Source organism: Condylura cristata, unplaced genomic scaffold (assembly GCF_000260355.1).
Source record: "Condylura cristata isolate star-nosed mole 26May11 unplaced genomic scaffold, ConCri1.0 scaffold00015, whole genome shotgun sequence".
In the NCBI taxonomy this organism is placed as follows: Eukaryota; Metazoa; Chordata; class Mammalia; order Eulipotyphla; family Talpidae; genus Condylura; species Condylura cristata.
The window spans coordinates 35,213,196-35,228,453 of NW_004567116.1; the positions used below are offsets into that span (position 1 = coordinate 35,213,196).

Consider the following 15,258-nt stretch of genomic DNA (forward strand, 5'->3'; position numbering starts at 1 on the left):
TAGCAAGGTAGATGCCAAAAAATTGTGATTGCATGAAGACAATGTGGAAAATAACTAAGAATGTATCTGTGTAGATAGTACGGAAGCACAGTGAGCCCCATTCAGCGGGAACTCAGGCACAAAAGCCCACCTGCATCAACAATACAGCCTAATGTCACTTACTCAGACTTGCATCCAGTGAGGATGGACAGGAGAGGAGAAGAGCTGAGAGGCCTCTTGTTTGGCTTTCACTCTTCTCCTCTCCCCTGAGTTGGTTCCCTCTGGCCTCTCAGGACTCTCATGTTGCATGAAACACAAAGCGAAAGCACCATCCCTGATGGCTTTTGCCTCCTCCTCATAGTTGTAATCCACAGTTTCCTTCATTTGCCTTATTACTTCAATAACACTCCCCTTGTATGTTTCTTCTTTTGATCTACATTTCCTCTTTTCTTTCATACCTTTCACCTTTCTCTTTCCTTTTCACCCCAACTATGAAAGGAAGTGATGGTGGAGAGCAAGCTGCTGGGTAGGTTTTGAAGAACTGAGCTTCCTGTAACATCATGAAAGTAGTTGTAATTGTCAAGATGTTGTTGCTGGTTTGTAATTCAGAGTATGCTTTACTGCTGGTCAGACAAGCACAGAGCTGTTGGGTAAGTCTGGTTATGACAGAAGTAATCAGAGACACAGAGATACAACCCTCAGAAGAAGGGAGGTTTATCTGGTCAGCTACACCTCAGAGGATTTCCTTTTAGGGTAACATCTTGGAGGTCTATGTTTGTTTCAACAAGTAAGAACATCCTTAAGAGTCCTTTGTAAATATACTATATAAGGGATTGCTTGGGACCATGTAGTTACAAAGACAAGGAATTTGGAGTCATAAAATGGGGGTTCAAGAACTGATTATTATTTTAGCTGTGGAGCTACCGACATTTTTCTCGGCTACAGTTTTCTCAAATGTAAAATGATAATTATTATAAATACCCCACCCACCCAAAGGAATGGTTGTGGTAGTGAAATGAGATAGCAGATACATTACACTTTGAATTTTCTAAAGCACAATAAACATATTATCTTTTTCTATCATTTCCCAGGTTTCTAAATTTGTTGAGCCCTATAAAATTCCATGTTCTTTACTTGAGACATCAGATCCCTTTTTGCCTCTCAGAAACATGTCAGAAAAGACGTAATTTGGTGATGAACTATCATCCTCATTACAAGAGATTTTAAACCTGTGCCCTGGCCACCCACTTTTTACTTACCTCCTGTGAATGAGACTTTTCTGTATCAGAATCCAGAGAGCTCTCTCGGTCTGTACCAGTCACTCTGGGGTAGCCTTAGACGTCTGAATGGGTGATTCCAGGGATATCATAAATTATGGTTCTTTCTGTTCAAGTCATTTTAGAAAAACCTAGACCATGCCTGTCATTCCAAAGACCCCTGTGTTGTCCACACTGCTGGTGAACTCGGCCGCAATGCCTTGTCACATTCTCAAGGAAACTTTGTCTCAGGCTGAGTCAAACACTCAGGTAGATCTTGGGCTTTGGATGGGTCATCCCTGTAAAGCAGCTTTGAGCTGTGCAGCAGCAATCACTCCAGAGAAGCACTTGGCCGGGTCTAAGTGAGTACTCCAGAGGATTCCAGCCTGGGTCTCAGGGCTATTTTTGGTCCCTTCTGTTTACTGCAGGGAAGTGATTCCCCCAGTGTTTTATCCTTCTCAGGTGAAATCATAGGTTCACTTTCTGATAGGGGTGAGTTTTGAAGAGTTCCCAGGAGTGGAAAATTCATGAAAATTTTGCAGTCCCATAATGGGAAGAAGGGCTTCATTACAGTCTAAAATTTCCTGCACTTGTGACGCTCTAAGGGCAAAGGGACAAAACTCCATGATTTGTCTGTTGTCCAAGTTTTCTCTCTGAGAAGGGTTAGAGGAACATGCCAGTACTGGTTTTCATAACTTAGTTTTAAATTTTCCAGCTTTATTGAAGTATAATTGACCTATAACATTGTGCATTTGTATATATTGTGAAATCATTACCACTACAGGTTCAGTCAACATTTCCTGTACATGATTCTCAGAACTTATTCATGTTGTAACCAAGTTTGTACCTTTAGCCAGCATCTTCACATCCTCTCTCCCTATCTCCTAAGTCCATGCATCATTCTTATCCTCTCTTTGAGGAGTTTGATTTTTTAATATTCTACATGTAAGTGAGATCCTACAGTATCTGTCTTTCTTCATCTGGCTTATTTTACTTAGCATAACGTGTTAAGGTCCATTCATCTTATCACAAATGGAAGATTTCCCTTCTTTTCTATTATGATGCACACACAAAATCTATCTACCCACCTATATATATTTCATTATATATAAATACATATATGTATCTGATATATGCCATAGTTTATTTATCCATTTATCCACCAATGGATGGTGATGCTTTTTCCATGTCTTGACAACTATGTTGAAATAAACATAGAAATGCAGTTTGTCCTTGAGTTAGTGATATTTCCTTCATGCCAATATTCTTTTACATACTTCCAAGATGACCTGGGCTCTGGAGAAATGTTCAAGCATGGGAAGAAAACCCAATAATCATTTTTATTAATGAAAATCAGAAGCAGTTTGTTAGGATGCTATTAGGAAGTTGTTATTGACTCCCAGTTAAAAAAGAGGAATGACTGACTCAAAATGCTAAGCTGTTAGACTAAGAATTGATCTTGAGGTATTAAAGTAAAGCTCAGGATTTGCAGTTAAAATTTTTACCATCTGGGCCCTCCCTGGTGGCGCAGCGGGTTAAAGCACAGCACTGAGAATCTAGAGCCGCTTCCTCATGAGTTCGATTCCCGCCTGCCCCGGAGGTGACCACATGGCGTGGCAGACCTCTCCTGACCCGCCCGCTGCTCCCCTCAGCAGTGTATTTCGTTGATCTGCCTGTTCTGCACTCCACTCTGTCTCTGGTGAATTCTCTCTCACCCTCCACATCTCTGGCCTGTATCCCAGTTCTGTATGCACAAATAAAATTAAAAAAAAATCTTTAAAAAAAAAAAAAATTTTACCATCTGATTGAATTTTCTTCCATAGACTCTAAAGCCTTTATGAATATTTCTTATAGTGTTTTAAGCCACGTGTTTGGTTGCATGCTTTACTGAAAGCAGTCACTATATCTAACTTGTTAATTATTATATGCTCAGTACTGAGCATGGTTTTGCACTCATGTGCTTGAACTTTTCCACAGGCATTTTTAAGATACTGACATTCTGTCTCATCTCTTAGCAATAGAACTTGAGATTTTCCATTTTGACTGGATAGGATGATATGTTCATCTTGTACTTTGCTCTAAGATAAAGGGAATATGACTTTCAAGTACTGAAAATGCCAAATCTTTACCAACTGCTAAATGTCTAAACTATGAGCTTAGACGTCTGAATGAAAATGCACAACTTCTCTCTGACTTACTCACCTGTTTAGTTGGGCTTTTAACTTATCATCTAAGCAAAATGCCAAATGGTGAATGATAAATGTTATTGATGTAGCTGGGGTGGGTGGTGGTAAACCAGCACACTTACAGAGATCAGTGGGAATGGAATAAGATACAATCCCTTTGGGGGAGAATTTGTTAATATATAAGAACATTACATAAGTAGTTATCCTTTGCCCAAAAAGTTCATTTCTCTAGATGTCCATCCTGTCAAATACACTGGCAAAAATATAAAAAGGCATATGCGTAAAGCTGTATTTTTATAGTACAATTTGTAATTGTAAGAGACTCATTACATAAATTATATCTACAAAATTAAGTACTATGAAGTTATAAAAAGAAAAAGAATGTTTTGTGGTTAAAGAAGAGCTATATTAGAGTCAATAGGTATTCAACTTATGATTAAAATTATTATATTCAAAATGTGTAAAGAACCAGAATATGCAATGGACTACCCATGAAAGTTCAGGCCATTTTGGGGGATGAGGGAAATGAGCAAGGAAGAAGATAATTATTACTTATAAAAGTGTATTAGAAACTATGGATCCACTTTCCCTTATTCATACTACAAATCTGTCGCTTTAAAAGAGCCAACACTGCCTCAAGGGCATGAGAATTGAAATAAGACCAGTGAGAAGAGTTGTGCGTTTGGACAATAATAGGATTTAAAATCTGATGAGGGCTCTCCCTGGTGGCACAGCGGGTTAAATCATAGCACTAAGAAGCTAAAGCCACTTCAACATGAGTTCGATCCCCGCCCCAGAAGTGATCCACATGGCAAGGCAGACCTCTCCTGGCCTGCCCACTGCTCCCCTCAGCAGTGTACTTCGTCAGTTGGCCTATTCTGCTCCCCTCTGTCTCTAGTGAATCCTCTCACTGCCCTTGCACCTCTGGCTTGTATCCCAGTTCTGTATGCATAAACAAATAAATCTTTAAAAAATAAAATAAAATCTGATGAATGACATCAGATTTTTCCAAAAGAAGATAAATGGACAAGATGATATTTGCACTGCTTTACTATGTGTGAACCTAAGTTAAGATTATAAGCAGTTTCATAGTGTTAACAGTGCACACAGGAAAGTGAATATTTAGAATTGTTTGGCCATAAGTGATGAAATGTCAATAAGAAAAAGAATGCATTTCTACAATGGCAGGCAGAGGTGTTTGGTAGATGGCAGTGACATATCAAACCTATCTCTGTGTGCTTTCATCTGCACTAAGCTTCTTTATTTCAGAAGCTGGATATATGAGGAGAGGCATAGAGGAATACAAATATGAAACATGTTATTCCCCATTCAATAAAATTTAGTCTATGTCCGAATGTCTAAGAGAAGTAGGTTCTATGGCCAAAGGCTTTGCGGAAGGTCCGGCTAAGGGCATTCTTCACCTCATTGTTTCTCAGGCTGTAGATGATGGGGTTCAACATGGGAGTCATAACAGTATAGGACAATGACAGCATCTTCTTGCTCTCTGGAGAATTATTGGACTTAGGCCGGAAGTAGGTGAGACTTGAAGATAAGTAGAAAAGGGAGACAACGAGAAGGTGGGAGGAGCAGGTAGAGAAGGCCTTATGCTTCCCCTTAGAAGATGGAATCTTGAGGATGGTAATAGCAATGTGAGTGTAAGAACACAGGATCAGCAAGCAGGGTATCATGACAACCAGGATGGTCCCCACAATCGCATAGATCTCAAACAGTGCTGTGTCTGCACACACCAGCCTCAGCACAGGGGGGCTGTCACAGAAGAAGTGGTTCACTTTGTTGGTACCACAGAATGGAAAGCTGAAGATCCATGTGGTCTGCACTGTAGCTACAGGGAATCCTGGAAACCAGGAGGCAATAGCCAGCTTGGTACGTGTCCTTTGGTTCATGATGACTGGGTAGTGCAAAGGATTGCAGATGGCTACATAGCGGTCATATGCCATGGTTGCCAGGAGGAAGCATTCAGCTACTCCAAAGAAGAAGAAGAAATACATCTGAGTGACACAACCAAGGAAGGATATGGTCATGTCTCGGGCAAGCAGAGTCCCTAGCATTTTGGGCACAATGACTAGGTTGAAGCCAATCTCCAAGCATGACAAGTTTCTGAGGAAGAAGTACATGGGACTGTGCAGCATAGGGTCAGCCAAAGTGACCAGAATGATGAGGCTGTTTCCTGTTAGGGTGATCAGGTAGATGATTAAAAATGTCAGGAATAGTAGCGACTGTATTTCAGTTGGCAGAGAAGAGAAGCTCATGAGGATAAACTCACTAACATGTGTCCAGTTTCCTCCAGCCATAGATGTAAGAATGAATCCCCAAATGTGGTCATGGAGAAAGACTCTTGACTTAGAAGAGTTAGAATCTGGATTTTTTAATCAAGATTCCTTTTTATCATGATGGCAAGAGGCCAGGTCCAGATACCAGTTGGAAGAAGAAAGGATTTGTGTTATCTAAAAGTAGAGACATAAGGGAGAATGACAGTGCCTTATCTCTGAAGCTTCGGGGGGGGGGGGGTTTGATATTTCCCTATTTGCAAGGTAACATATGGAAAGATCATGCCTGAAACAGAACCATGAATCTGAAGTAGCCACCAAAGGGCACAATTTGGGAAGATAGTGATATTCCTGAAACATCTTAATTTTTTGAGAAACAAACTCATTGTTCATTATTTCATAAAAGAGCAGGTACACATAAATTTATCAAAATATTAAAGACAAATACATAATTATATGCAAAACAAAATACTTAGAAGGATTCTACTCTCATGAATCTTTCTTGCTGGCTAGAATTTGAGAGGTGAGTGAGGGGTTCACATATAATAAGTGCAATTAACATATGCATTGTTTTGTCCCTTATAGATGCATGCCAGCCCTATGTATTTTAGGATATGTGAATAGAAAATGATGGGAGACATGAAGACATGAAAGTTTAGATTAATGGAATAAATTGGAGGCACTAGAACAGTTCCATTCTCAAAAAAGAATTGAGAAGAATTAGAGAGTCATTGAATTGTTTCTAATATGTAAGCTCAATAAAGTCCTATAAAATATTGAATACTGAGGGCCCTCCCTGGTGGTACAGCGGGTTAAAGCAATGCACTAAGAAGCTTAAGCCACTACCGCATGAGTTCGATCCCCGCCTGCCTTGGAGGTGATCCACATGGCATGGCAGACCTCTCTTGACCCGCCCACTGCTCTGTCGATCTGCCTGTTCTGCTCCCCACTCTGTTCCTGGTGAATCCTCTCACCCTCCACATCTCTGGCCTGTACCCCAGTTCTGTATAAATAAATAAATCTTTAAAAATATATATTTAATATTGAGTAAGTAGTTCTGATTTTTGACAAACTAAGGTCAGAAAAGACCACCTCAAAGATAGGGGGAGAATGGTGATTATTAAAATAAAAGGCTGTAAAGCACAGATTTCAAATTATGTTGTTTATGGAATCGCAATGGAGCCTTCTCACAGGCTGTGAGAAAATAAGATTTGTGAATTATATACAACTTTGTGACATTATACTCAAATTACTGAGAAAAAAATCGCTAAAAGAAAAATAGAAGGATAATGAAGTAAAATACAGGAAATGATAATCAATTTGCAGGTATTCCAGAATTACATAGCAACGGAGAATAGACAATACTCAAAGAAATACCAGTGGAAAATGAACATCATTTTTTTAGTAGAAAAAAAATTTACTAAATACATTTTTAAAAAAATAACCATACAAGACTTCCACACTTTTGGCTCTCTGAGCAGAAAGGACCATGACGGTCGGAAAAACAAGCACCTTATGAAAGGTAGCAAAAGGGGAGCCAAGAAGAACGTGGTTGACCCATTTTCTAAGACTGGTATGATGTGAAAGAACCAGCAATGTTCAATATAAGAAATATTGGGAAAACATTAGTCACAAGAACTCAAGGAACCAAAATCCTTATCCGATGGCCTCAAAGGTCGTGTTTTTGAAGTGAGCCTTGTTGACCTGCAAATGATGGAAGTTGCATTTAGAAAATTCAAGCTAATTACAGAGGATGTTCAGGGGAAAAAAACTGCCTGACTAACTTCCATGGCATGGATCTTACCTCAGATAAAATGTGCTCCATAGTCAAAAAATGGCAGACCATGATTGAAGCTCATGTTGCTTTCAAGACTATAAAATGGCCATTTGCTTCATCTTTTCTGTGTTGATTTTACTAAAAAATGCAGCAATCAGATCCGGAAGACCTCTTATGCACAGCACCAACATGTCTGCCAAATCCAGAAGAAGATGATGGAACTCATGACCCGAGAGGGGCAGACAAATGATTTGAAAAAGTTGGTCTATAAATTAATTCCAGACAGCATTGGAAAATACATAGAAAAGTCTTGCCAGTCTATCTACTCACTCCATGATATCTTTGTTAGAAAAGTAAAAAGGCTGAAAAAGCACAAGTTTGAATGGGGAAAACTCATGGTGAAGGCAGTAGTTCTGGAAAAGCTACTGGTGATGAGACAGGTGCTAAAGTTGAAAGAGCTGATGGATATGAACCACCAGTTCAAGAATCTGTTTAAAAATCAGACTTTCAATAATGACAAATAAAAAGTTGAATTTGTGATGTTTAAAAAATATTCATACAAACATATGAATGATTTATTTATAGCCATGATTTTCTAAATGTTGAAGACAGGAAAAATCCTATTAAACAAGCAAACCAGGAATTAATAAAAAAAAAAATCCTATAAAATACAACCAAGCAAAACTCTAGTCCAACTACAAATGAAAAACGTAAATCAGGAAAATTTTATACTTAGGAAGATTAGATATATTTTTCCTTATTCTCCCACTAATTGTAACAAAGCCTAGACATTATATATTGTCACAGTGGTGAGTTTCCTGAGTTTTCTGCTTGCTTCATGTGTCCCAGATTGGAAGCTGAAGAGGTGAGCAAAGCTAAAATGCCAATAGGCACAGACAAAAAAAATCTTGAATAATATCATACCTTCATTACCTGAAGGACCAAGGGTCAATTTAGCAAAATCCTTTAGCCAAAAACCATACTCTGCTCCATCTAAACACTAAAGAAAACACTGTGCCCCCACCCACCCACTCACAGAAGCAAAGTTTCAATGGCAAGTTTTGACTTCTACCCTGTAAATATGGTCCCCACCCATCTGCCAGTTGGTATAAGAGACAGTCTAGTGGGGATCGAGGACTTTAATTCCCAAAACAATAACAGAGTTCTCCCCCTCCTAGTCATTCCTGATGACAGTAGAGACAATGTGTGAAGACTGAACCTGTCTGACAGAAATGAGGTGGCCCTTTTACCTTTCTCCTCAGAAGCAATGTTAAAGCAAGTCCACTTAAACAGAAGGTTTAAATAAGATTCACTTCTCATAATACTCAAAATGTCCAATAAAATGATAAGCAAAATTACGAGTAGATATAAAAGAATTCTCATTGAGTTTTCTAAATGATTGGTGGTTAAAGAAAATTTATAACTGTCAATATTTGTTCTAAATGTATGTAAGAGAAATGTTTAAGACAGTTATAAACAATAAAAGTCAAAGAATGGAAAAGAAGGTAAGGTGTCTGTGCTTCACTCAAACTGGTAGAATGACATCAGTATGTTGTGATGTTATATATGGTGTCTAAAAACCCTATACAAAGAAATATATTTTAAAACACTAGGTAAATACAATGAAATTATAAAAATGTTAAAGAAAGCTAAAGCAATGAAAGAAAAATCAAAACAGAAATGAGAGATTAAACAGTTAACAAAAAACAAAATATCAGGTTCTAACTCTAGTATACTTCTAATTATATTAAATGCAAATGTCATGAATACACAACTAAAAGACTGAGACTGGCAAAGTGAGTTTAAAAAATGACTTACCTATATGCCATTTATATGAAACTCACATCAAATGTAATTATATAAGTAGCTTGAAAGTGAAAAACTGAAAAGATTTATCTTGCAAATATTAATTTAAAATGCTTATTCTGTAAAAATAACAAGCCATCTTTCAACTTTGAAAATATAACACACCAAATAACCACATAGATCAATTTTTCTTGAAAGTATAGATGCAAAAAGTCTAAATAAAATTTTATTCTAGCATAATGCATCCAAAATTCTATCAATAACAGCTTATGCCAATGCAGAATTTCATCTAGCATTATGAATCCAAAATTATATCAATAACAGCTTATGCCAATGCAGAATTTCATGAATGTAAATATGATTCAAAGTAAGTTAATGTTTCATCCTACCAACATTTCATTTAAAAATGTTAATTTCAATAGTTCATGAAAATATATTTTATACAACTCAATACTTATTTCTAATTTAAAAATATCAAGCAAAGAAAATTTTAGTCAACCAAGAATAGAAGATGACTTTCTAAATACAACATGAATATATATATATTCATGTTGTATTTAGAAAGTCATCTTCTATTCTTTTTTTATGTATATATATATATATATATATATATACATAAAAAATAATTGCCAATACTACTCTTACAACTAAAATATTAAGCACGGGTTCTTAAATTTTGAAGGGTTGTGTGATCTTTTGAAAATATTACAAAAACTATAGAATCTCTCTCCACATAGTATAATGCTGTATTCATTTTTGGCAAAAATCTCAGATATCCCAAAGCTCATCTGGAGACTTCTAATGGAATTTAGTTTCACAGGAAATTTTGGAAATTTTTAGAAAAACCCAATAAGACTAGAAAAATAAATATGGTATAGTACTGGGAAGAAAATACAGAATTATTATGTTAGGGAGCTGAAAAGCCATTAATGCTAAGTTCAATGAACTGTCAGGCTTTGGACAATGATACCAAATAATTTGCCTATATTCTTGGAAGAAAAGCAATTTAGAAAAAATTTACAGTATTATGCAAAATACCTTAGAATAAGCATGTCAAAAATAGACATTCTTGTGGTATACAGTACACTTACAAAATTTTAGAAAACTGTCTTGGAGAAACTGAGTAACATTTTATCTTAAGAGGACAATGAACTGTTGTGGAGGATTATGGGTATTTTGACGGACTGGTGTTATTACAAACTTCTGAAGAGGTCTGAACATAAATTTTTCATTGTTCACTATACAACATATGTTGTATGATTCATATACAACTTTGTAAACCACTATTACCTCAATAAAAATAAAAGAGAAGACAGTATTGTAAAGGTGCCAGTCATTAACAAATTAATAAATTTAATGCAATTTTAAAATATTAATAAAAGTAGTGTGTTCACTATAGTGCATTCAAGGTAAAGATATTTGTTTTTAAATTAAATAAAAACACTCATATAGATACTTCAGATCGATTCCCTTATTACTATCTTATCTTCTTGGCAATTCCAAGTGTTTTAAATTTCTTCTTTGCACTTTATATTTTACATTATCCATAATGAAAATATGTTATTTCTTATTTGACAAATGCTTGGCTACTTTTAAGAATAAAATTCAAGATAGAACAACTCAAACAGCAGGGAAAGATAGATGATAAACTGGGGAAACATTTGCAATAATGGCACTAAATAATAAAAAGTATTTATCTACAAGATCTATATCAAACCATATCAATCATTCTGAAAAGATACAATCTCCTCAAAAAGAAACTAAAAGACACAAAGATTTAGTTGATCAAAAAGTGTGATTAACTTTTAACTGGTAACAAAATAAAAAGTTATCAACATGGAAATTCAATTTCTTCATCAAACTTAAAATACTAGAAAATATATTTCGTGTTAACAAGTGTGGTATAGTAAGCAACAACTTGTTTTTGTTAATGCTGTGTAAATTGGTTTGATTTCTCTGAAAATCAACTTGACACAATTGTGTAAGTATCCTGTAAGTTGGATACATTTCTTTCATTTTTATTGTTTGTGTGTTTTTACATCTTTGTTCATTTTAGTGCAGGTTTAATTTTCTCCTCTGTAAGATCTTTTTCTTGTAAAAGAGGTACATGACTACATGTGCAAGTTTGTTCAAGGCTGATCATATAAATGACAACTTAAAGAATCCATTTGTAAACATTTATTGAATAAATAAGTTTCTTTTGTCTCCTTATCTTAATTTGTGTCATCACTTCTGCCTATGGATACCTTGTCCTCCACCTGTCTGTCTTCTTCCTTCTGAGCCTCAAAACTCAACTTTGTGTGTGAGAGAGAGAGGGAGAGATGGTTCCAAATAGGGTTACTTATCATCTCTGTTTTCTTAAGCCTTTAAAAATATCTTAATTATTAAGATGTCATTATGACCTTTGCACATCTCAATCTGGAAACTCCTTCAAAACAGTTCATCTTTATAGGATGAGACCCAATGCCCATCTAGATAAGCTATTTAATATGTATTGCATGTATTGGGAAAACAGAATTTCATAAATTTCATTCTTCCGGAAGTTTCATTCATCATCAGAATGTTTAATTTCTCATCAGAGCTCCACTTTCCCCAGAAACTCCATTTCAGAATAAAGTCTAGTGTGTGGTGCTGGTGACGAAAGACAGGAAAGGAAGATGGAGGGGAGATAAGAGTGCCTGATGGGGTCCCCATAGAACTTATGAATGCTGGGGAAGACAGACAGCACCCTGGCTCTAGGTGGGGAGACTTCGCAGAACCTGGAGGTCCAGAGCCCCTACAAGCTTCTGGCCAGTACCTCCAGAACTTCAGCAGGAATATTCCTTTGCTGATCATTTGACTGTCCCAAAAATTGAGCCAGCCTTTCAAGGCTTCCTACATATACACATGTCCTAAAGCAGTCATGTAGTCTAGTGTGCTCTGCCTCATGAATGGTCCAGGGGCTGCACATCCTCACTTAAGTCAAGTCAAAACTTGGAGGAGGAATTTGCCGTCGGAGCGGCCAGGTTGCCAGCTTCCTGCCCCACCTAGAAAGCTTTAAAGAACAGAACTGGAGAAAGGCTGGATAATAGCAATCCTCTTGTAAGTCAGATCTCATTTATTTTAGGAGAGAGAAAGGGAAAAAGGAAAGGAGCAACTGATGAGATATTTTCAGCTTGGGTGTCCCACCAAATCCTGCCCAGACAGTGTCCAGCTGGGTAACTGAGCCAGGAGAGGGAGCCGGGCTGATGGGTCCTTACCTGTGCCCAGTGGGCAGGTCTTCCTGATTCAGCTCTGCTGACACCCATGCCTGATGCATGTTCCGGAGCAGATGTGCTGAACTCGGGCCCTGTTGCCAAAAGAAGCAGGGGAGGAAGCAGGGGCGTGTGGCTCCCTGTCACGGGTAAGCCTCTAGCGGGCTGCCTTCTGTGTAGCAGGCGCGAGTGAGCCCGTTGCAGGGCCTGGCGGGGCTCCAGCCCTCACCAAGGAGAGTTATTCCCAGCTGTGCCTCTTTTGTCCTTGGGGCCAGTTGAGGGCTGGCACCTGTGTTTCCCTAAGTGTAGTTGGGCTCATCAGGCTCCCTTCCTCACCATCCTCAAGAGTCCTTGACCTTCAATGGATCCACTGTGCTTTGGCACCTGAAGGAACTTCATCAACAGGATAAAGTTCAAGAAGGGGAAACCAGACTCTAGCAGTTTGTTAGCACTGTGTAGAGAAGAGCATCAACCTTGAAGTCAGTGACCCAAATTTAATCATAGGCCGAAATTTCTATAACTTGTGATACTCAGCAATTTTAAAAGTTCATTAAATCAAGGTGAGGAACATTTATATAACCATCGCATAGTAAAACAGCATGTTTTACAGAAAGATAAATTAAAATTTTTATTAGAAAATTTCAGTAAAGCTATTTTAAAAATTGACAATAAGGGTCCTCCCTGGTGGCACAATGGGTTAAAGCACAGCACTAAGAAGCTAAAGCCACTTCAGCATGAGTTCAATTCCCACCCCAGAGGTGACCCACATGGTGCAGCAGACCTCTCCTGACCTGCCTGCTGCTCCCTCAGCAGTGTACTTTGTCAATCGGCCTGTTCTGCTCCCCACTCTGTCTCAGGTGAATCCTCTCACTGCCCCTGCACTGCTGGCCTATACCCCAGTTCTGTATGCATAAATAAAAAATTGACAATAATTGTTTGTAGACAAGGAATTGGGGTAATAGGTCAGTATTGAGAGTGTCATGCCTTTTGATTGCATAGAATTTTAAACTAATTAATCATTTAACTTAAAACAATTTTAATTTTGAAATGATTTTAGATTTATGAGTGTCACAGGTACTAAAAATTCCTTTTTATATTCATCTAGAGTCCTCTAACTTAAAATCTTACATGAGTATAATTTATCTGTCAGAACTAAGAAGTTAACATTGATATACTAGAATTTGATCAGTTTCCCTACAAATGTCTGTCTTCTGTGCCACAGTTCAGTTCAGGATATTGTATTGCATTAAGTTGCCATATATCTTTACTTTTCCCCCAATCTGTGATGTTTTCTCAGTGTTGCTTTGTTTTTCATGATGTTGACAATTTCAAAGAGTACTTGTCAGGGTTTCTGTTATTTTTTCATGACTAGACCTTTTCATTTTGGAATGGGGGTGGCAATATCACAGAGGCAAAGTGCCCTTTCATCACATCACCGGATAGGCATACTATCATCACATCACTATTCTTTTTTCTATATTCTATCCCTTAAAAGCAAATAAGTCCATCCCACTACAAGGGATGGGAATGAACCTCCAATTCCAAGAGCAAGGAGTCTGGTGGAATCTTTATTATTTTTTAAGACATTATTAAATATATTTTATGTTTATGTATATTTATATATTTTCATAATTATACTGCAAATGTAATTTTAATATTTTAATAATAAAGTGATATTTGAAATAAGACAAAACTAACATTCTGACTTTTCTCCACTGGTTTCTATACTTAGGATTTTATGAAAATTATCCCATGTCTCAGTTTGTCTCATGTATGAAATGCCTGACACTTGTTGATGGAACGAAATGGACTAAAGTATAGAAATGGGCTAACCCTGGTAAATGTCATATGTGATAAAGTTCTACCAGATACTATTGGCTCTGGAACTTGAAGGCTGTCATCACATGACTGTATGAGAACCACAACTACTGTTATTTCTGCCACCAACACCATTTCTGTAATTCCTCACTTAGAATCTTAGTATATGCTAATTCTTTGGCTCTGTATAATTTCCCTTTTTATTTTAACCTGGTTAACTCCAAGCTAATCTTCTGATGCCACTTTAAAAAATACTTAATCAGTAACACTGACTCTGAAACACATGCAAATTAGGACCCCCCTCTTTTTACCTTTCCTCAGAGCACTGTGCTCTTTCCCACCACAGCAATGACATCAATTTGTGCTAATATATTTATTCGTGCTGTTTTTTGGAAATATTTCTCCATTGGGCTGTAGTGTTCCTGAGGCAGGAACTCTTGATTTGTTCATTCCTGTAAATATGGTACTTAGCAGTGAGTATAAAGGAGGATTGGGAAATAAATATGGAAGCAAAACAATAATGAGGTGACTCTGGTCACAGTAATCTAGAAATAAGGGATTAATGTGATAAAATGGTGTAAAAGGAAGTGGTAACAAAAATGGAAACTGAGTCAAAGCCTGAATAAGAATTTTGCTAAGAAAGAAGAAGAAGCAGGATTAGGAGACTGGTCGAACTCTTCTATGACAGTATTTATCAAAGCGTAAAATTGTAACATAGCCCAGCGCTTGGTGCCATGTTGTCTTTTGTGCAATAACTGCTGTGTGCTTGTCTGTCTTGTGGATCCAGGGGCTCCTAGAGGGAAATACCTGTTTTGTTGCTGCACACTAAGTGTTCAATATCAATACTCACTGATCAAATGAAATGATATGTCGGCCCTCCCTGGTGGCGCAGCGGATTAAAGCACAGCACTGAGA

At 37.4% G+C, this 15,258-nt stretch overlaps 1 protein-coding gene and 1 pseudogene across 1 annotated transcript; one reads left to right on the forward strand and one right to left on the reverse strand.

Annotated features, from left to right (window-relative positions):
• Nucleotides 1–4,713: 4,713 nt before the first annotated feature.
• Nucleotides 4,714–5,757, reverse strand: LOC101621014 (olfactory receptor 10A2). The gene has a single exon (XM_004683092.1). It carries the CDS (start codon nucleotides 5,731–5,733, stop codon nucleotides 4,780–4,782), a length of 954 nt encoding a protein of 317 aa, XP_004683149.1. The 5' UTR covers nucleotides 5,734–5,757; the 3' UTR covers nucleotides 4,714–4,779.
• A 1,128-nt stretch (nucleotides 5,758–6,885) lies between these two features.
• LOC101634767 lies at nucleotides 6,886–7,989 on the forward strand (annotated as a pseudogene).
• Nucleotides 7,990–15,258: the final 7,269 nt, after the last annotated feature.

Bases quoted from the DNA above. Each gene is read 5' to 3' on its own strand.
- LOC101621014 (XM_004683092.1), bottom strand. From the start codon at position 5,733: ATGGCTGGAGGAAACTGGACACATGTTAGTGAGTTTATCCTCATGAGC.